Consider the following 23,406-nt stretch of genomic DNA (forward strand, 5'->3'; position numbering starts at 1 on the left):
TAATCTGTATCTCTCGCATAAAGATTTTAGGGACAATTAATAATAGATAAAGAAGTGCTAATGAAAGGGTAGACACAATTAGATGTTAGGGCAATGGGTAAGGTGGGTTGAACCGAAACCCTCCCCATGTGGTTCCTGCCTTTAATGCACATGTTGGTATCATTATACCAAATTTGCAACCGCTTTATTTTGTGGCTAAGGACACTTGTGATTGGGTTGGCAAATCTATCCACCCACTAATTAATAACAAGTCTTTGTACGTATCCACTATCCAGAATCTTGTATCAGACAACATATGTACATTTTCACCACACCCTTTTTAGTACCCCTAAGCTCCACTGAAACACTTTCTAATTCTTTTATAATTAAAATTAAGGTACGTATGAAATATCAAAGATCCAAACACTTGTTTACTTTTTTTAATTTAAAAAGTCAGTGGAAATTAAAACCACATATCGATCTTCTCATTTTATTTTATTCTTACAGATCGGTAAAAAAAAAAATCATTTAAAACAAATTAATATAGTAATGTATTTGACTAAAAAGTAACCAATTGTAGCCAGGTCATGACTCTGGGTGGGTACGTTATTAATTAACACTTTAGGAAGGAATGAGTGGAATAAGTTGTAATTTAGGAGTTATCTGATGACCGAGTTGTATGTATCTGGCAAGAGTAGACGTGTGGGGAATGCTTCAACGTGTGGTACAGTGTACTAATTATGCATTCAACTAAGCTACGTTAATTGAGTTGTGAGCAACTATAATTTTCCATACTTTTGGATGAGAAAGTAACCTCACGCGTTATGTGGATATGTTACAAGGCAGTGGCAGATGACGATGGGCTTCAATTAATAACTTGTGGCTTGAAGGAGTGTGAATTCTATGCTAATGCGTGTTGTGTTGTCAAAGTCGGTTCCTCCAAACACGCTCTTCGCATATTTTATACTACATATACAAGTAAATTTGCATGCAGATTAATTCTATTGTGGAAGGTCCTCAATCGTTTCTTGTGGAAGAAGTCATGAGTGCAAATTACTACTGCTTTTCACAGAAAAATAAACCTCTTTTTTTGTATTCTTTTGAAAACTTTTGAGCTAAGGAAAGGAGATTGAGAGAGATACTTCACATTGTTTTAAAATGCTAACGAATTTTGTTCCTCAATTTTAATTAAGCAAGTTTAAATTAAAATAATAGAAATGAGAAAATTCATACAACTAATTAAATCCTTACAATAATTCATGATTGTCATATATATTGTAATTTATAATAGTGCATGTAAATATAACTTGATATTAATTTAAAGCACTTTCTCTATATGTGTACCTTTCAATTCGAATGAAGAAGGCTTTTAAGGGTTGACATTTGACACTAATCCTCCTAAAAATTAAACAAAATAAATCTCATCCAAACTTTTTTTTTTCTTTCTGATAAGCAGAAAAGTTTATTCAAAATCCAAGTGAGAACTCAATAGATGCTCACTTAGTAAGATAGTACAACGCAGAGACCAAAGAAACCAGAGCATCTATATATGAGTTTATGGTACCCTGTACCATGTTATATAAAAAAAGTTACTTGTTTGCCGATAAATAAAAAATAAAAAAAAGAAGCATCTGAAAATAAACTTTTTAGGCCGGGGAAAACGAAGCAATCTTTTGGTGACGAGATTTTTTTTTCTGCTTTCTTTTTCTTATTTTTGTTTCCTTTCTTTTGTTTGAGAATAAAATGATAAACAAATAAATAAATAAAAATGGGTTCCATTATAAAGCTTGCTGATGTATTTAAAGGAAGAAACTTTCGAAAGCAACGTGTATAATATTCCTTATCATGCGGATTTACATGAAGGTATATATACATTTTTTTTAGAAGAGAGGGTATACATGAACATGACAAAATTAACTTGAAGGATAACCTTGTTGAATTAATGAATTAATTAGTGGATGTTAATTTGCATATTATACATAATTAATCTGCTTTACCTTGCTCAATATTATTTTGGAGAATGAAAAACGAGTTTCTTCCATAAATAAATAACATATATATTTAGACAAAATAATGTTAATTTGCCTTTGAATACAATTAACATGAAGTCTTGGATAAGATGAAGGAATTTGTGTCCTTTGCGTACGGGAGGTAAATATGGAGGAAGCTCTTGCCTACGTTGCGTATGCTTTGCCACCATCCTCAGCTTCTTCAATGTACTACCACTACCTTCCCAAGAAACAAACTAAACTAATTAAAGGTCATTAATTATGATTTAAGTAATCTCCAAAGAGAATTCATGGATCTGAAAGATGAATTTAAAACGTTGAAGAAAGGCATGAGAAACGTGAAAGAAACAGCACTTGTTGTGCATTCATTTGTTGGATCTTTCTTTTAGTCCATTTCTTTTTCAGTCAATTAATTTAGTATAGCTATGGTTTTCTATGAAAAAGATTATTCTCTTCATCAGTTGAAAATACTCCTACTTTTATATGTATAAACTAATATTTATACCTACAGCTACAGCCTACAGGTGAAAGTATTAACTGAAGAGGGTCTTCATAGTGATATTGTGCTAATGCTAACGTCACTTGCTAACGATTATTTAAACTAATGTGCAGCAGCATAGTGTATACAATAATAATGGGGGATGGTTGGATCTTAATTAATTTTGTAGTTGATCTAAGTTTTCTGAGTAGAGCGTCACGTTATTGACTTTTAAAATTGAATCCGGGGATGAACTGAACGAACCACGAATAACTACCGTTCGGAAAACAAAGAATATATCATTATAAGAAAATAGAAATATAAAATTTAGTGAGCCGCCTCTACGAACGTCGGTAGCAGGTGACACTCACTGAAGCAGCGGTGTTTCTTGTCCGGACTCCAGATCTGTAAACAAAATTTATATGGTGTTTTTAGTTTTATAAGATATCTAAGCCTATAAAATATACATATAAACTTACCTTGCGTGATTATGTTAGATTTAACTACGTAATTTTCTAAAAATTAAATTAAATTAAGGGATCAATACTCCTAATAAATAATAATATTTTGTAATAACATGTTTTAAACATACTAAGTAAGTGCTCATTTTTTTATATTTACAGAATTTTTTATGCACTTTCAATTCAATTCATGAATCTTTAATTTTGAATTAATCCAACGAATATTTTAAGCTTTTAATCATTAAAACAAACACACTCTAGTAAACTTAACTCTAAACATGAATCTTTAAAATGAGTTATTTTTAAATATATTAATAAATCTATAATCTAAGAATATTACATTAAATTTAATAAATTATTATTACTTAAATAGGTTTATCTTATAATTTACTTTAAAATAAATTAAAAATAATATATTTAAAAAAAATAAATAAATAGACTTTTCAAAAAAATAACCTCTAACTTATTTAGTGTTAGAATAAATCATAACACTGCACTAAATTACATGTTTTAGTATTATAATAGATTGATATGAAAATTTCATAACTATCTATTTATATAGTTTAATAAATTTACGAAAACAACACAATAATAAGAAGTAATTTAGGTAATATGACTACCAGATAAAAATAATAGAATTTTTGAAAATATCTAATTATACAAATTATATTAATTTCATAAATATAATCAAGTTTGTTTTGAATTAAATTGAATTGGTTTTTAAATTTAATCCTAAAATTTGCATTTGTTCAATAGTACACTAGTGGATCTCTAACGTTAGACTCTATGAACTTTTTTCTTGTAGATAATTATGAGGGGTAAGGTACATGTAAAAGACATCCTGACACTGACACTGAAGTTAGAATTTAGGATGTATTCAAATATTTAGATAAGTAATAAATAAGCATTAGTTTTATCTCAATTTGTGTAACTATTTATATTAATCATAGTGATTTTGAATCTGTTAAACTTTAGTTCCTAATTTACCAATTAAATAATATGACTAATGATGACGAGTTAGTCGCTTAATCTTGTTTATTCTCTTTATTAGTTAAGTAATCCATTTTATAAGAGTTTTAAGTCGTGGTCATGTTAGTCATCTCGATTGTCTTGGTCATCAAAAGTGTTGAGACCATCACAAATAAGACAAAGTGTACACATGAATCGACTAACTTGGATCACTTTATGATCTTGATTGCTAACGATATCGAGATCATAACGGATGTGCTAATCATGAATATAAATCTCATTGCTTTGACTAACTTGGCCATATGGAGTACTAAGACTACTCACATGTGTGTGATTGATGTTATTTGGCCATCTCGACAACTAGATGGTTGAAATATGTTTATGTAATTCCTTTTTATATAAAACTTAATATAACTTTGTATTTTTTTTTTGTTTTTAATATTTTTTAGTTTTATTTAATTTTTAATTTTTTTAATTAGTTTTCGCATTTTACATTTAATTATATCATATTAAATATCAACATCTTTAATAAATTTTAATGACAACATTTCAATATTTGATAAAAATTCTAAGTAAAAAAAAAAGATTTAGGTAAACAAAAATAGACCAAAATAATTTGATTTTGATAAATTAAGTGGAGAGATTGAATTTGATTATTGGAAGATTAGAATTAGACATTGAGAATGTGTTTAAATATGTTTTTATTCCCTGTAAAATAAGTAAATGTTGATTTTGATTTTTTTAAATTTTTTTTATCCTTTAAAATTTATAAATATTATTTTTTGGTCCCTATAAAATAAAAAATTTTAAGTTTTGCTTCCTATAAAATATTTTATTTAATTTTTATCTCTAAAAAATTTATAATTTTTATTTTTTGTCTTTAATGATCATTTTAAGGTATATAAATAACATTTATTTTAAAAATTTATAATAAAAAATTAGAAATATTATATACAAATAAATTATCACAAACAATTATTAGTAATATTTTAGATGATTATATAATCTCATAATGAATACATAAGTAATTAAAATGTCACAACTGAAATCATAGTTTAAAATTTTAAACGATGAAAATTATAAAAAAGAAATTATAGGATCAAATTCAAAAATATGATTATTTTATAACAAGTAAAAATATATTTAAATATTGAGAATAATATAAATTAAATATATAATTAAGCAGTTTTGAGAGTTACAAAATTGCAGAAGAGCCCAATGACGAGCCGCCTCTGATTCCACCTAGCACTCGCAGATTGTTTATTAGCATTAGGTTACCACTCCTATCCCTTTCAACCATAAACCTTTATCACATAGCACATATGGTTTCCTTACTATATAGAATTTTTTATACATATAGCAATCACTATTAATATTTATTAATTTTCTTTTAATTACATCATATGAATTATCGTATTTGTATTTTTTTTCCTCTTTCCTTCTTTAAGTATTATCCATTTATCCTGCATTAATTAGTGTCTACCAAACATTTTTCTTGTTACCCCTAATCATCATCATCATCAAGAAATCACCTTGTCCAATTCATGGGTTCTTTCCTTTTCAACTCAATACGATTCTGAGTGATCTCCACACTCAACATTGAAATCCAACCCCCCAAAAAGAAAAGTACATAAAAAAAAATAAAAAAAAAACTAGTACAGCCAGAAACTGATAAACCCCATGGTACTACAAGTGTGACTATTTTCATCACCATCCAATTATTTCGTTAGCACAACCACCAAAACTTCCACGTGCATCATGTTCCAAGCTGCATCCTTGAACACATAGCAAACCTCTCTTCCTGTTCTACAAATACAACCACAACATTTGTCATCAACAAAGGGAAAAAAACCTACAATCAATACCACGCCAATAAAGTTATTAGGAATTAAGATGAATTTTAAAAATATTTTTTAAAATTATAGTTAAATTTGATTTATTAGATAAAAAGAATATTGTATACATGATTTTGTAAATATAGCATTATATATGCTTATTATTGTTATTATTGAAATTCAAGCATTATCAAAAGAAATTAAAGAAAGGAAAAATATTCTTTAATTAAATAATCGATTAGGAAACATGTTAATTTGATATGAAAGGCTAAATTAAGATATATACGTGTGTGTTTGTACACGAGAAGGAGAATTCAAATATAAACTATCCTACTTTGAAGAAGGAGTGATTTTATGACTAAAGCAATGACATAATCTTAAACTTGTTGATTACTTTTTCCAAGCCACTATTGAGAGCCATTGGAAATGAATCGGCTTGTTTGGGACGGAGCCATTTGGAGGCGATCGATAACAAAAGAGAATAGAGTTCATAGTTCATTCAATTAAGAACCAAATTAGAATAATTATATTTGGTCAAATGTTTGCAAGTGGGAAAACCAAAGTATTAAATCCAATAAGACGAATAGGAGATTGAATTGTTTGAGTCTACGTGAGACGGTTTCTATTTATATGTACCTTTTCTCTTTTAAAAGTTGACACGGTTTTATCAACTAGTGATTCCTAGGTCCTAGCTAGCTGCTGCTAGAATCAAGATTAGGTTTTACCATTCTTACGTGGAAAGGGTGTATCTGCATTTCATAAGAGAACGTTTAGGCCAATACGATTCAATTATGACTATTTTATTTTAATTACACGTGTTTTTAATTCCTTAATGGATAAGGTCACCGACACATCATCCATAAACATTTTTTTTATTGGCTCATAATAATTTATTTTAGAATTTTCTCGAGATATATAAATATTAAAATATTATTTTTTCTTATATTAATAATTACAATCGTTTCCTTCCGTAATTTTCAAGATATGGCACTTTATATCATATTTTTAAAGTTTCTGTTAAAAATAAATTATTACACCACTTTCCTTATTAAAATAAACATTGTTCTCATTTGACAAATTTGATCATATTATATTTTAATCATTTATCTCTTAATTTACAAATTTAATTATTATTTTTAAAATATTATATAAGTTTTGATAAAATTATTTATATGTATCTTAAAAATAATTTTTATTATCATCACAAAATATTTTTATAAAGTTATATATCAAAATAAAATTAATATACATATATACAAGCATAATAAAATTAAATACACGTATTAATATATAATTTAATAAATGTAATTAGCATAATATTTTTATAAATATTTAAATAAAATAGTATTTTGTATTAATTATATATATTAAAAGTATTATATAAATGTTAAGATATTATTTAATTGATCTTACTAATATTTTTGTTATAAATACCCTTTGTAACAAAGATAACCTTATACAACAAAAATAACTCTTAATTAGTATAACTTTCAGTGTAGTTCAAATCAGTTTATATAGGTCAGTTCAAAATAGATCAGGTTTCTTTTTTTTTTTTTCTTCATCTTCTTATTATTACAAATACACTTTATAACAAAAATAACATTATATATATATATATATATATATATATATATATATATATATATATATATATATACTTCACCTCTACTATTTTTTTTATCTATCAAAATGTATTAGAACTATACCTTAATTTCGTTTCATGATTCTCCAATATTGATTTTCATCATACAAAAAAAACACTTTGATTTCAACGTGTCCAACCTTATTTAATCATAAAAACATGTCAATTGCTAAATAGTTTGCGATGAGAAATGTGACTATATTTAGTTGCAAAAGAACTATCTGGACTGTGATTTTATTGAGATTTAGAAAGTATTTTTTAAATTAATTTTTGTTTTGTAGCTTTGTTACTTTATGTATTTATTTAATTCATGTTAATAAGATGTGGGGAGGGAAATGGAGGAGACTAGAAAGACCTGCACAAAAGTGAGTATGGAAGAAGAGTTTGATGAAAGATGGGTTGGAGAGTGTGATGTGAAAGACGAGTGTGTGAGGAAAAGGAATATGTTTGATAAGGAAAGGTTATTTAAGTAAATTAACTTATAAAAAAAGAGGAGTGCACGTAACAAAAATGGACAGGCTCGTTCGTTACAGAAGAGGAATTGTTGTTTGCATCCTCACTTTCTGCTGGTTACAACACAATTTTTTTTAGCTTTTTAAAAGTTATTCTTGTGTATAATAAAATGTTTAAACTTTAAATACACAAAATATAAATCAAAGAATTGGACACAAGTTGTTAATATACCAAGCTTTAAATTGAATCCTTGATTAACCTTTACTTACTCCTTGACTGAGTCAGATTAATCTTTTAGGACACTGATATGTAAGAAAAAAATTACATATAATATAATTTCAATAACTTTCAAAGCCAATTAACAAAACACTCAAAATTTATTTTTTCCTAATATATTAAAAAGCTTCCAAAAACACAATTACACATTTAATAATTAATTTTATAAAGTATAAACATGATTAATTTTATAATAATTATTTTAAAAATCATATTTAGAGTAAATTTTATGTAGTTGACTGTATAAAAATATTTATTTTAATAATGTATCAAAAATTAATCCCTTAAAATTATATAATTTTTAAAAATAATAAATGACTTGATAAAAATATTTTCTTTTCAATAAAGCCTCGAGTAAAAGAAACAACTTGAAAGCCCAGAATTAAAGTGATGCACAAAGGGATGCAACGCACAAATATAGGTGGGTCAGCCTGGTCTATTTAAGCCCCCTTTTTTTTTAAGCTTCACTTAAGTGGGCCGTCTCTGTGAAGGATAGTTTTTTTAAAAAAATATTTAAAGAAATTTAAAACAGAAGGTTAACTAAATTTTTAAAAATATAAACAATTATTATCTATATTATCTTTCATAATTTTTATTTCTATTAATTAAGTTATATTTACAATATGATAAATGTATTAATAAAACACAAAACAAACAATTAGTAAAAAAATATTTGCTCACCTGTGGGTTTTCTAAAATGCAGATCAAACCGGTTTAACGTGAAAGTTTGGTGGTCTGCGTTAGAGAAAAGATGCTTTTAAATGGGCTAAATATTTTTTGGGTTCAAACTTCAAAGCCCATGTAAAGTCTTAAGTTAATCCAACCATTTATTGAATTCAGTTTATGTTTAAAATAACTAATATTTTAACTTGTGTACAATATATAAGATAAATCTTTATTATATATAACTAAAATTTATAATAAAAATTATTAAATATATAAATTATATTATAGTTAATAATTATAAAAAAATGTATTTTTATTATATAATTATATTTTATATTTATGATAAATTATTTTATAAAATTATTTTTAAAAATAAAGATGAAAAATATAAATCAAAAGAGATTAAAAAAATAATAAAAATCATTAAAAATATTTTTTAAAGGGAAAAAAAACTTATAAAGAAACTTTCATTAAACTGAAACAAATATGTGTCAATTAATCTACGTGCTTAAGCAGATATCAATTGATTCACATAATATTTATTACCTTTTTTTTCTTCTTTCTTTTGTGTTTACTTTTTTAGTTAATAAAATATATCTTCAATCCTCCATCACTTGACATAATTCGTTCATAGATTCTATTCATATATATGAAGAATGAATTGGGGGTGATTATTATTTCCATCAATAGTGATCTAAACTTCAACAAGCATGAAGAAATTAATATTTTCTTTATCTTTTACATTGTTTTACAAGTTTTCTTGTTGAGTTGGTTCTATATGAACTTGATAAAAATAAAATAATATATAGTAGACTTATTGGTTTTCTTGGTGGGGAATTCAGTAGTATGTGCATTTTTTTTATATATATATTCAAATTCCATTGTCATTATTGTATTTTTTATAAATAAAACAAAACTCATGTAACTCTTAAACATAAAAAAAGTGGAAAAATTATGTTATTTAAATTTTTACTATTGTCAAATTTCAATATTTTGGATCAAATACATATATCTTTTCATTTATATGAAATTAATTAATTAAAGTCTAACATATCACTAGTAAAGTTTAATGTTAGGATTAACAAGTCGTTGATCCAAAAGTAATATCAAACTTGACTCAAATTTGAGTTTTGAAAAAAAAAGGTAGTTAAAAATTAAATTTTACTAAAAGTGATCTATAATTCATATTTTGATCAAATTGTACTTTGTATTAACCAAAATATGCATATACACAACTAAAAATATAATAAATGTCACGTGATAAAAATTAAGATATAAAAGCTGATAAATTAATTACAACGATCTGAAAATCTTAAAGAATGAAGAAAAAAAATGCGATTCAAAAACTTAGGTTAAGTAAAAGAATCAGAGAATAATAATTGAAATGTTTAAGTAGGATAATTTCAAAAATTATTTTTCATGATATATATAGGCTTGCTAAAAATTCACGTATAATTTTTTTAAATTAAAAAATTCAAACTCAAATTAATGTCTGAAAAATAATTATTAAATCATAAAACAATAATTCTTCCATTATTGGGGGCGAGGGACAGAGGGACAAATCAATAAATTTGCACTCCATCAAATCTACAAAACCCAATCTTATACATGTTTCAAAGCCTCAAAAAAAAAAATATTGACTTATAAACACTAGAAAAAATGTTAAAGCAAGTCATGTAAAACATGTGAGTTTTGAAATATCTAAAAAAAATTGCAACAGGCATAATACTATTTCGACAATGTTTAACGCGATATAGTAAAAAACTGAGAGGAAACAAGTAATTTAAGTTGTTTCTCATATGGATTGAATCTTGATACCTTTATAGCATCATACGCATTCATTTGCAGTTTATGACTTCGTACGACTACTTTCATTTTCTTATAGCTGTCAGAAACAGGAATAATGGGGTGACCCTAAAGCTAAGCTTATTATAGTGCTCCATACACATCGTCACATTAGACATTCAAATTCAAATTATTTTGTGTAATTAAGTCTTGGTCTAGGAACGACGAACGTCATATGCATGGGCCACGCATGCTACCATGCTATATTACATTATATGCCAACATCTCAACTTTGAAGATGATAGCCATAATTAGAGTATCATTTCATGTCACAAGTTTGTATCATTAAGCAATTTTGAAGCTATCTAATACTTATAAGTTTAGTTAATCTGATCTGGTACGGTTTATACGAGTTAAATATTATTTTGGATTAAATTAAATTCATTTATATATTTTTAATTATTTTTTATTTTATATTGGATCATTGAGTTAAATTGGTCTAATTAAAAAAATAATTTTAAAAAATTAAATGTATTTTTTGATGATAAAAAGAAAAATTATAATATGATTATATTCTGTCATGAAATATCTAATAACTCTACATGTAAATAATTTTTTTTATAATCATTACATTTACATTTATTCATCCCATCATCAACTAAGTCAATCCTTTCATAATAATTTTATATTTTAGAGGTATTATACTTAATTTTTTAAGTTTTTTTTCTTCAATATTTTTGGTCTTTGTTATTAATATCTCTATTTTTACTTTTATTGTGACTCTATAGGTATAGACACGTGACTGTATCTTCGTCTTCTTTCACAAATAAAACCAAGATGATGCGTAATGAAGTCAAGTCATTAAAGACACAATGAGAGTAACGAAACTCTTATAATGACTAAGTACGTGTTTATTATTCATTTTTCTAATGCTATTTTTTCTTCTCTCTCCACGTCAAATGTGAATTTTATGTGGAAGTTAATATTTTTTGCTTCAAGGTAAACGTGAAAATTCACGTCATAACTCGAATGCAAACACACTATAATTCTAACACTAAACTTGTAATCATCACAACTCAATAAAAAAAATACAAAATACTGAAAGATTATTACTATTAGTATATTATATTATAATATATTACAAATTTATAAATTGGCAATAATTAATATTATTTTACTTATTAATTTAATCAATTAATTCATAAATTTAAAAGTTAACATGATTTGAACTTATTTAATCCATTATATTTAATAGACGAAATCAAAATAACTTAATTTTATTTAGATTATTTTTTAAAATTAAGATCAATATGAACTTATTTATAGATGGATTGCATTGACTTATCAAATCAAACTCAAATGAACAACTTTCACACCGATTAAAATTTAAAAGTTCAAAATTGTGAATTGATGGACATGTCTATATATTTAATTTATATATACTCGATATCTTTTCCCAAATAATGGATGAATGTAATGTCAAATACTATATATTATATATTATATTTTAATGTGAGGGGTTGAAGTCTTAAGATTTTTTATTTCTTAATTAGATTTAGAGTAAGGTAATATATTAAACATTTATAATTATGCGGTGTGCCTAACGGTGTGATTGTTTAATTTTATATTTTGATAAGCTGGCAGCAAATGGTATTATAAGGCATGTGTGTGCGCAGGGATGAATTAAATTTGCGTACGAATTTGTGTAACAGGCTAGTTTGTGCATGATGAATGGGAGAGAGATTATGCGCAAAATCTGCTGCATTAAACCGTTACACTCTATTATGATTATGCTGTCCCCACAGAGCACTGTGATGGACACAAAGAAACTAGACTAATTATAATTCATCACTTTTTTCTATACCCAATTTAACTTACTTTTTCTTTGCTTATTTTACCCAAAGAAACACAAGAAACAAGCCTTTTCCATAACTATTCTAGGACGGTTGTAATCTATTGAGATCCTAATGCAATGCAATGTTAGGTACTTATAATAGAAGCAAAATTTGCTTTCCTATGACCACAACTATTTTCCTGAAAATAAATTTTCAGCAGACCTCTACTGCAATCTATTAGCTGGAATTACTTCTCTAGGTTAACACATTATACTCAAAATTATCAGACATGGAGTGTTACACACTCTTAGTACATCTATGTACTGTCTTTGCTTGCATTTTTAATTATTTATAGTTTATATTTGGTTTCATGATAGGATTTTTTTTTACATGGTTTAATGATAGGGTGAGTTTTCACTATAAAAAAAAGGTAACTGCTTACTATTTTCAAAATCACAATGAGTCTAAATCACCACTACTTCAAACACACATCTAATATATACATTTGTCAATATTTTTACTTCAAATTCTTATTTTACACAAAAATTACGGTGTTTCGATGCATTCTCGACATTTTATTTATAGATCTAATTTATCTTTTATATAAAGTAATGTTGTTTGAGTTGAGTAAGATTATTATAAGTTGAGAAACTTTTTTCTGAATATTTAACATAATTGTAAACATAGACCTCAACATATAAATATTTCTATCTTATAGCAAACCATACATGTTAGAAAGAAAAAAAAAAAACGAAAAGGGCAGTGTCAAAAGGCAGAGGGTGGAATGATTGATCCAAATTTAAATGGCAGGAGGAAGAACGATAAATATTAAATTAAATTCATCGGATAAGTATATATATAAGTATCAAATTTTATATAAAGTATTGATAAAAATACATTTTCAAATACAATCCAAACATATAACAAAAAAGTATTCACACACAAGAAAACTAAGCATCAAATATGTTATAAAAAAACCCTATTAATTATATACACAATTAAATGCATTGATAGTAATTTTCATGAAAAAATCTTATTAATTATGTTATAAAAATTCACTAAATTATAGTGAATTATGCTATTTAATCTATTATCTTTAAAATAACAACAATTTATTATAAAAGGAAAATAATTTTAAATAAATAAATAAATAAAACTTAAATAATATAATATATTTGTTTTAAATAATAAAAAAATGTCACTATTTTCATATTAAATACTACGAAAGAGAATAAACTATTTTGTCAAAATAAACGTTATTAGTTATACAATCATCCCAAATAAAAATAACTAGAATAATTTTAAATAATATATATTATATATATATATATATATAAGTTTTTAAATTAATAAAAATTCAGAAAAAGCCAAGCCCCAACCATGTAACTATATCCACTCTAGAGAGAGTCTCTATGACTCATTCATAGTTTGAAGAGCACTTACAACATAATCTTTAGCACATTTCTCTTGATATATTTTTACTTTTATTAATTATAATTTATTAAAAATTATAAAATTATGAGAAAAAATTATTAAATAGAATATAAGACCTACTAAATTATATATTTTTTAATAAATTTCACGTGAATGTGTTTAAAAAAGCGTTATGCTAATATTTCTTTTTCATGCTATAACTCGTTAGGGTTACTTATTAAAACATCGTAAAACCAGAAATTTAACTAATTTTGGGGTTAAAAAGAATTATCTGATGACACATTGATGGTGTTACTCAAGTGTATTCCCTAAAAGGAAAAAAGAATTAAATTCATTCTCCCAAGTTCCCAACGAACATTATTTAAATTTAAAACCTTATGACACAGCAACGTTGGAGTTGATGAGTGTGCGTTTATAAGGCGTAGTCTTAGACTAGTTTCACCAAGTTTTATTCAAAAACAAATTATTAAAGTAAGCAATGTAAAAAGTAGACATTATTGGAATACTTTTTGGCACTCGGCGTTGACTAATCCATGTTGGGAATCTCACCAGAATAGGAATGCGATGAGTTAAAACCTAAAACCATGTTTGAATTTGAAGCAGCTAGCTCAATCTCAAACTCAAAGTTGAAAGGGAATCAAGTGTTGGCCAAGGAATATACTAAAGAAAGATTTCAAGGTATTTGTGGTCATACACTCAGCAGCACGTGTACGTAAGAGTTTTAGGGAATGGGGGGACCTAAACATGTGCATCAGGTAACCTTCTTCTTTAAACAATTCCACCACTATTATGGGGATGTGTTCAAATGGGAATATCATATATTCTTCACTGCTGAGTGTGTCTGTTGGAGAGGAAATTAAAGGCTTTTTATTACCCACTCAAAAAATCAATAGTGAACTAATACTTAATTATTATTAACAAACCATTTGAGAGTTGAAGTACTTTTAAATCCTTTTGGGTAGCATTTATCCTATATAGTTACATTTTACGTATAACATTGGACCGCTTGTTCAAGTGACACAAACCATTATCAATATAATCAGTGGTGGTACTCGAAAAAATTTATGAAGAGAATCATAGTTTAACATGTTTGAATGGTTGTCTTCAGCCGTAAACACGCATCATCATATCAGAAATAATAAGCAGTTGCTTCTGCATTATTTTTCGAAATTAACGTAACATTTGCATCAACTTGGTCTTGTGGATGTTGAATCAAACACATGTTAATAAGTTGCTTCAAGTTGGAAAGTTCGTCAACCTGTACGTAAATAGTAAGTTTAATGTCATCAACACTAAGTATAGGAGTATATGTAAACTTTTACACTTGAAGAAAAATAAATTCTATAACTCGAGCTTAAAAACAAGTTAAATATATTTTTAATTTTTAGAAAACAAACAAATTCTAATTATAGTATTTTATTTTCATCATTTTAAAATAAAAATGTTAATACTTTTAGTTCTTACTGGTTAATTGCTCATATGTTATATATATATATATATATATATATATATATATATATATATATATATATATATATATATATATATATATATAATTGATTTCTTTTAACTCAATGCCATTTAGAAAGCATAGGGAAAAAGTGTAAAAAAAAATATAGGAAAATTGAAAATTTTAATTTCATATTTAATTTAATGAATTTTAAAAATAAGAGAGATCAAAATTATATCAATTTAACTTTTGCTAATTATTATATCATCAACAATTTTATATCAAAAATAAATTTTATTAATCTAATATGTTAAAATTTATAAAAATTAAACACCAATAAAAAAATTAATCAAGTTATTCATATTTTAATATAAACACATTCTTAATAGGTAGGAAATATTACATTGATCTTCTTTTAAAGATATATTTGTTTTTTTAAGTAATTACTTTTATCAAATGCCCATAACTCATTATTTTTTTTAGCTCAACACTTAATCGACAAGAACCCCTTTGATAAACAATATATTGCTACTAATAATAAAAGCAATAGTTTGCGATTGAAAGTAAACTGTTCATGATTTTGAATTGCAAATTTTGCCTTCCTATCAATCAAGAAGGATGCTAATGACAAATTTTTTTGAACACTCTTTTTAATGCACATTTTACTATTATTAGTTAAAATTTATTGCATCCTTACTCCACATTTGAAATATTGTATTTTCACTTCTTTAACAGTAAGAAAGAACTATGGATAAACATAGAAATAAGCATATATTGATGTTTGAAAAGAATAATAGTTCATTGTAGGCAGACGCAGAAAGTAAAATGAGTCTGGGCTCTTGCCAACTGTCCACTAAGGAAAAAGAGGTGAGTGATGATGAAAATGAAAGGGTGAAGGAGTCTACACACACTACTACAGTCTACAGTAGTACATGGCCTTTGATCAGATCAGAACTGAGACATTAATGAGAGGTCCATTTACTACTATAGTATAGGAGTCCGCGTTAGCGTTATTGAATGAAGGGATGCAAAAGAGAAAGCTGAAGTGTCAGTTTTGGCGTGCACAACTCAGCAACGTGCACCCCAGAAATTGAATGCTGTCTACACACTTTCTCACCTAAAATTAAAGACCAAAATGCATTAGGAAAAGTGTAACAAAGTGCCAATGTTGTTCAATCCTATACTTTGAGTTACACCACCACCACCTTATTCCCTCATTCATTCTTCTTTTTCTTTTACTTTTTCTTCCCTCAGCTTCTGCCTTCCGTGGCTGTCTTCAAACACTTTGGTGCATACACAAACAAACACACTGTCATGCACAGCACCAACACCTGTCGCACTGCTCCATTTGTCTTGTCCATCTTCTATTGAACTCCCACTGTGTGAGAGTCTCTTCTCACTGTTACTCTAGTGTAAGATCTTGCTTCACCATTCTCTCATTTACCTTTCCAATGCCTTTGTTTTTGTTGTTACCAACAGCTCCATGGTCGGTTATGTCATGTGCTGATATTCTGTTACTGTTTTTCTCTAAAAAAAAGATTTTTTTCCCTCTAAATTCAACAAAAGATTGGATTTTTTTTAAAGCAATGCGTGTAGTTGTTTATCTCTATATTACGGGTTTAAAAAATGGGGTGTTGGGTGTTGTTGGGAACTACACGCCACACGGAGAGTGAAGTTTGGTGGTTGTCATTGTGATTTGCAAGTTGATCCAAGGCCATGTGTGGTTGAGAGTTTTACAGCAGCACCACACAGCATAAAGTTATGATCTTGCCTTCATTATTTTACTAGATATCTGTGATACATTCTGGTGGATTCCTCAGATTTCAGCAGCCCAAGTTTGTTTATGATATATTCTTGCAAGTAGCTGATGCATGATTGTTCATTTCTATAATAACTCCATATTCGTGATCTTCTTCATTTATTCCATACTTGGCAAAAGATTCTTGCTGTCTACAGTTTTGGTGGTTTTTTCAACTGATACCGAGATGCTGTTTTCAGTTGCAGGTTTTCAAATTTCAACCATATAAAAGCAAGAAAAAAGCAATATATACGTGGTGGATTGGGAAGTTGGAGCTTAAAGGAGTAGAGGTAGAGGTGTGAATGTTTAAAAAAGAAAGAAACAGAAAGTGAGAGATAAAGAAATATGGGAAAGTGAGGTGGAGTCAGATTTGTGTCTCTGGTTTGAGAATTTTTTAGTGTTAACACTCTGTTGGCTATGTCCCCTTAGCTGACTCGGTGCGCCCGGGCTCCGTGGGCTTTGCCGCCGACCAAGGAAACAATCTCTTGTTGGACTCTCTTCCCATTTAAGAGAACCTTTGCTTAAAAAATTGGACTCTCTCTTTCATTCATTCATTTGCATTGTTTGCTGTCAAGATTCTCTCACACTCTCCACTATTTAACCCTTCTTTCTCCATAAACCCTTTCTTTTCTCTCTCAAAGCCAACAAACTTGGATCAATCTCACTCTCATCTAGGGATGTTTGGTGGGGCTACCTAGCTATGACTTGTTGGATTTTGTAATCAGCTATTGTTTGAGTATTGGTCAAACTTTTTCTTTTATTTTCACTTGAGTTGGCCTCAGCTGAGAGGAAGCAGATCTTACATTGTCAAGATGAAGTTCATGAAGCTTGGTTCCAAGCCAGATACCTTTCAGACTGATGGGAACAATGTTAGGTGAGTGAGATTATGTACTCTCTTCAATATACACTGTTGTTTGTTACTAGTTTTAGATGTGATATGAATTACATTTGTTGATATGTTGGTGTTGTTGTTGTTTCTTTTCTTTTCCTCCAAATATGAATAAATCTACATAAGCTGATAAGCATCACATGCATTCTCCCAATAGGGTCTTTCATTAGTCCCGGTAGTTTATTTTGTTGGTTGTAATTGAATCAATTTAGACAGTTCCTCTTAGATGAATTTCATTCTTCACGTGCTTTTCATTGATTAAGGAGAGGTTATTGATTTCCTTCCTTCTTCTTCCTCTCTTTAGTTGGGAACAACAACTTTAATCTTTTCCTATTCTTATCTGTGAATAGTTTCCACCTTTCATAGTGGCTACTGGTGATTATAATGTGTGGTATAAATAAAATAAAAAAAAGATAAAAGATAATGCTGGGAAGTGCAGCTTGTTAAATATTAGATTAGATATATGAACAATAACCAGGCCCTGTACCTGAAAGCTATTGGCCAATGGCATTCCTTTGATGCCTGCGCATTTTGCCGCCCTAGCTAGGACTCATACATTCCTTTGATGTTTAATTTATGTCTTTTTATATATTTGCCTCCACCCACTACTATTTATCCATTTTTTATTCAAAATATTGCTAAGTCTTTTATATGACTGATGTGGAAGAACTTAACAATATCCACTTGCATTTTCTATATTCTCTAAAACAGTAAAACTGTATTCTTGGGCATTGTCACATGCAAATTATGTTTATTTTATAACATACTGGCTACCCGTCCCCATTTTCAGTATCACTTTCATTAGTCTTACATTGTTTCAAATCCCTTTTAAAAGCTACATTGATTCATATCAACCATAATTTAGACATTACATTTTGCTACAGAACACAAACATTCAATATCCTAATAACTACATCTCACTGCAACTTTTGCTACAGAACTGCATCAATTATACAGAAAATTAGCCTGAATGAAGCTAATTAACTTTCATGCTGAATCCATATAGGGCCCTGAGAAGAAACTATTTGGAAATAGTTTGTAGTGTTGTTAAACAAGATTTCAGAAGCGATTACACATTAGTTGAATATCCTCTTTCCAAACAAAGGTTTTAGCATGAAGTTTATGATTCATATAGAATTAAATACAATAAGATTTTCCATGTTGAGTCTAGGATTTGAACATCAAAAAAAATTTCTCATCACTATTTCTCTTCATATTCTTCCCCACACAAATGATTAGACAAGTATATTCAGTGATTTCAGTCCACTTGTGATGCTGAATAAGACATTTATTAAGAGCTTAAAAGAAACTTAAGAAAAGGTAAAAACTTTAGATTCACAATCATTTTATAAATATAAACCAGCCACCATACTTTTTTTTCTTTTTTTGTTTTTCATTTTATGTACCCTCTTTTCCGACAGTTTTTTTCTCAGGATGCATTTCATGTGCAGGTATGTGGCAAGTGAGTTGGCATCAGATATCATTGTTAGTGTAGGGGATATAAAGTTTTGTTTACACAAGGTATTATTCAGCCCAGTAAATTATCTAGTCTCCTGCTGAGAATTTCCATATTGGCTTTTATTTGAGTTTTACAAGCCTCAAATCTCAATTATTTTTGGCAATTTCTGGACTGTTACTGTCAGAAATTCATGCTTTGATATTCTTTACCTAATATAATAATGTCTCAAGGGTGGGGATGGTTTGTTCTTTGATGTTCTTTTCGTGTAAGACACATATAATACATAAAAATAATAGCATTATTATTTCAAGATATTTAATTTTTTTAACATAATATGTTCTGTTTTTTTCCTTAACATTAACATGAACCCAAAGGGCACCTGGAAACAAAACTCGTGAAAAATCAATAAACTATTTGTTTACATACACGTTTCTATGATAAATTGAGTAATTCAGGCATGACCTTAATAGGGAATAGAACATGTAATGGCTGAATCGAACAGTTTTAAGTTTCATTTATTAGGAGTTTAAACTTGGTAGGTTTACAAAGAATCTGATTGAGCCATCATTACCTGAAAATCACTGTAGATGTTGGGAAAACATGAGCTAATAGTTACAACTTCCAAATAAACAGTTAAATCAATTTGGCTGCAAGTTTTCATTTTATGTTACTGATATATCAAATCCTTTGATGTGTAGTTTCCTCTCCTATCAAAGAGTTCGCACTTACAGACGTTGATCTCCCTCAACAATGAAGAAAATGTAGATGAAGTTCAAATTTCTGACATTCCTGGTGGTGCAAGTGCCTTCGAGATATGTGCTAAGTTTTGCTATGGGATGACTGTTACCCTCAATGCTTACAACGTAATAACAACTCGGTGTGCAGCAGAGTATCTTGGAATGCATGAGAGCATTGAGAAAGGGAACCTCATTTACAAGATTGATGTTTTCCTAAGCTCTAGCATTTTCCGTAGTTGGAAGGATTCGATCATCCTTCTCCAGACATCAAAGTCTATGTTACCTTTGGTTGAGGACCTAAAGGTTGTTAATCATTGCATTGAATCTATAGCAAATAAGGCTTGTGTTGATGTATCCAAAGTTGACTGGTCCTACACCTATAACCGTAAGAAGCTTCCAGAGGAAAATGGGATCGAGTCAAACCAAAATGGAGTCAGAACTCGACTGGTGCCAAGAGATTGGTGGGTTGAAGATTTATGTGAGCTTGAAGTTGATTTGTACAAGTCTGTGATTACAAATATTAAATCTAAGGCAGTTCAATCTAATGAAGTAATTGGTGAAGCTTTGAAAGCTTATGCTTACAGAAGATTGCCAAATTTCAGCAAGGGTATGATCCAGTGTGGGGATGTGTCAAAGCATCGGATAATAGTAGAAACTATTGTGTGGTTGTTGCCTACTGAGAAAGGCAGTGTTCCATGTAGGTTCTTACTCAAGTTATTGAAAGCTGCCATTTTTGTAGAATCAGGAGATAGGGCTAAAGAAGAGCTGGTAAGGAGAATTGGGGAGCAACTGGAGGAGGCGTCTGTAAGTGATATTTTGATTCAAGCCCCAGATGGGGATGCTACAATCTATGATGTTAGTACAGTACAGAACATTGTTAGACAGTTTTTTATGAAAGATCACAATGCTGAGATTGAATCAATTGGGGGTGGTGAACTTGAGGGGATAAGAAAACCTGGGATTTTATCAGATGCTTCAAAGCTGATGGTTGCAAAACTTATAGATGGATACCTTGCTGAAATTGCAAAAGATCCCAATCTTCCTTTGACAGATTTTGTTAATCTTGCTGAGTTAGTATCAAGCATCTCTCGGCCAGCTCATGATGGCCTTTATAGAGCTATTGACACTTATCTGAAGGTAACTGTTCTTGAAAAGATAATTCTGTGATTCAAATTGCTTATTTCATTTAAGATTCAATATAGAGTGTGCTTTACACTCAGGTATTTCATCAATATAGAAAAACTCTGCTCAACCTATGTTAATATTCTAGCTTCACCAACTAGACTTTGCTGTCTGATAGTGACACCCTTTTAGAAAGGTTTATGAGGAGGTAACTAATTCATTCCTTCTATTTTAATCTTGCTTTGAATTTCGAAATGCCACAGGAGCACCCTGGGATCAGCAAAGGCGAAAAGAAGAGGATATGCAAGCTGATGGATTGCAGAAAGCTATCAGTTGATGCATGCTTGCATGCGGTGCAAAACGAGAGGCTACCATTGCGTGTAGTTGTGCAGGTACTATATTTTGAGCAGTTAAGGACTGCTGCATCATCAGGTACCAGCACTCCTGACATACCTAGAGGAATCAAAGACTTGAACAATGAATCCAATGGAAGCTCAAGGTCAGGGACAACTAACCCAGAAGATGAGTTGGATGCTGTGGCAACGGCTGAGGAGCTGAAGGCGTTAAGAAAGGAACTTGCATCATTGAGGCTGAGCAATGGAGTTGGAAACAATGACAAAGATGGAGATATCAAACCCAGCATGGACAAGGCTGTCATTGGCAAGGTTAAAGGGTTGCTCAAGTCAAAGAAGTCTTTCATAAAGCTTTGGGCCAGCAAAGGGGGACAAGGTGAAAATAGTGGCTCGGACTCATCAGAGAGTATTAGTTCTGCTAACCCAGAAGAAGCCAAATCTACTCCATCTAGAAATAGGAGGCATTCAGTTTCATGAAAGTAGTTTGGTTCATTTTGTTGGCTTTTCTATTCCTGTTTCTTTTCTTTCTCTTTTTACTAGTTCACTATAACGACAAGATTCCAACACTACTGGTTTTATCTCGTTTTAATTGAGTAGAGTACATATAGTTTAAAATAGTAGAATTGTGAAGAATGGAAATCGTGTAATCCAAACATCTATCCTATCATTTAGTTCTTTAAACCACCCTGTGCACTTCATTGAAATTGAAATCTGCCAAGACTACAATCACACCCCATTTCTTGGTATAAACGGATAGTTACCACTTACCACTTCAATCATAGCATCTGTTACTGCAATGTATTTTGCTTAAAGTCTGACAAAGGCCTCGTGGTCTATTATTCGTACCTAATGTTTGAATAACCAAGAGTGTGCTAGAAAAGATGTGCAAGTAGTAGATTCGTCTACTACTTAAAATAAAGATATTATTGTGGGGGGATCTGAGAGACTGCCTCATAACACATGCATTATTATTTTGTGGAACTGCAACCTTGTGTGATCCATTATTGTGGTGAAGTCAAACCAGTTGTTTTTCCATATAATTTAATAGCCACTTGTGGATTCTTTAAAGATTCATTTTCATATATTTCACTATGGTACAAGGGAATTAGTGCGAGTGTAATCCGAAGTGAGACTTCCAACACAGTATAGGCCAAAGAAAAACGGGGAAATAAGATAAACCAACCCAAGTGACCCAAGTGATTTTAGGCAGATGAGTGCTGTGAAATGGTAATTTGACTTTTAGAATTTGTTTATATATCAAATGAAACAAACTTGTTCCCTAAAATCCACAGAAACATGCTTTAAAATGCACGTCACGAACATTTGAAAATTAATTGTAATCTGGCATCCATTAACCGCATAGCAATCTTTCTAGGTTGGATTAATGATATATTAATAAACTCAAGGTTACTCCTTAGGCCAGTTAATTGTGCCGCGGCAGCAAGTTTAATCAAACCAGAATACATATTACTAATGCAACCAATAGTTACTATGCTAGTGGTATTTAATAAATTATCTGTTTACTTCAGTTGATTAATATTGTGCATATTGTATCTTTCTCCACTTCGTTTCTGTCACAAGGTGCGTGTGATCAGCTTCATTGGAGCTATACTCCAAAATCTAAAAGCTTATTCGTTTATTACAAAGGAGTGGCAAATGTTAAAATCGAAGCCGTTGGAATGATTATAATTATTATACACAAAATATTGATCAACATAAGAAAATAGAAAAATTAAAATCATTGTCATAAAAATGGTTATTTAATATACACAGATA

General features: G+C 29.0%; 1 protein-coding gene across 3 annotated transcripts; it reads left to right on the forward strand.

Moving 5' to 3' along the window:
• The first annotated feature begins 16,083 nt into the window (after positions 1-16,083).
• Positions 16,084-22,314, forward strand: NPY2 (Phototropic-responsive NPH3 family protein). 3 transcript variants are annotated; one of them, XM_020351045.3, is made up of 5 exons: positions 16,084-16,684; positions 17,271-17,944; positions 19,411-19,480; positions 20,117-21,292; positions 21,541-22,314. In XM_020351045.3, the coding sequence occupies exons 2-5, from the start codon at positions 17,883-17,885 to the stop codon at positions 22,105-22,107; spliced, it is 1,875 nt and encodes a 624-aa protein (XP_020206634.1). In that variant the 5' UTR covers positions 16,084-16,684; positions 17,271-17,882; the 3' UTR covers positions 22,108-22,314. The 3 variants fall into 3 exon arrangements, with proteins under 3 accessions (XP_020206634.1, XP_020206638.1, XP_029126522.1); XM_029270689.2 differs by lacking the exon at positions 16,084-16,684 and adding an exon at positions 16,791-17,030; XM_020351049.3 differs by lacking the exon at positions 19,411-19,480 and having other exon boundaries at positions 16,087-16,684.
• The last annotated feature ends 1,092 nt before the right edge of the window (positions 22,315-23,406 follow it).

The sequence above is a fragment of the Cajanus cajan genome, chromosome 7, assembly GCF_000230855.2.
Source record: "Cajanus cajan strain Asha chromosome 7, NIPB_CcT2T_4, whole genome shotgun sequence".
Taxonomy (NCBI): domain Eukaryota; kingdom Viridiplantae; phylum Streptophyta; class Magnoliopsida; order Fabales; family Fabaceae; genus Cajanus; species Cajanus cajan.

Bases quoted from the DNA above. Each gene is read 5' to 3' on its own strand.
- NPY2 (XM_020351045.3), top strand. From the start codon at position 17,883: ATGAAGTTCATGAAGCTTGGTTCCAAGCCAGATACCTTTCAGACTGAT. The intron at 17,945-19,410 runs GTGAGTGAGATT...TTTCATGTGCAG, and splicing joins ACTGATGGGAACAATGTTAG to GTATGTGGCAAGTGAGTTGG. The intron at 21,293-21,540 runs GTAACTGTTCTT...GAAATGCCACAG, and splicing joins CTATTGACACTTATCTGAAG to GAGCACCCTGGGATCAGCAA.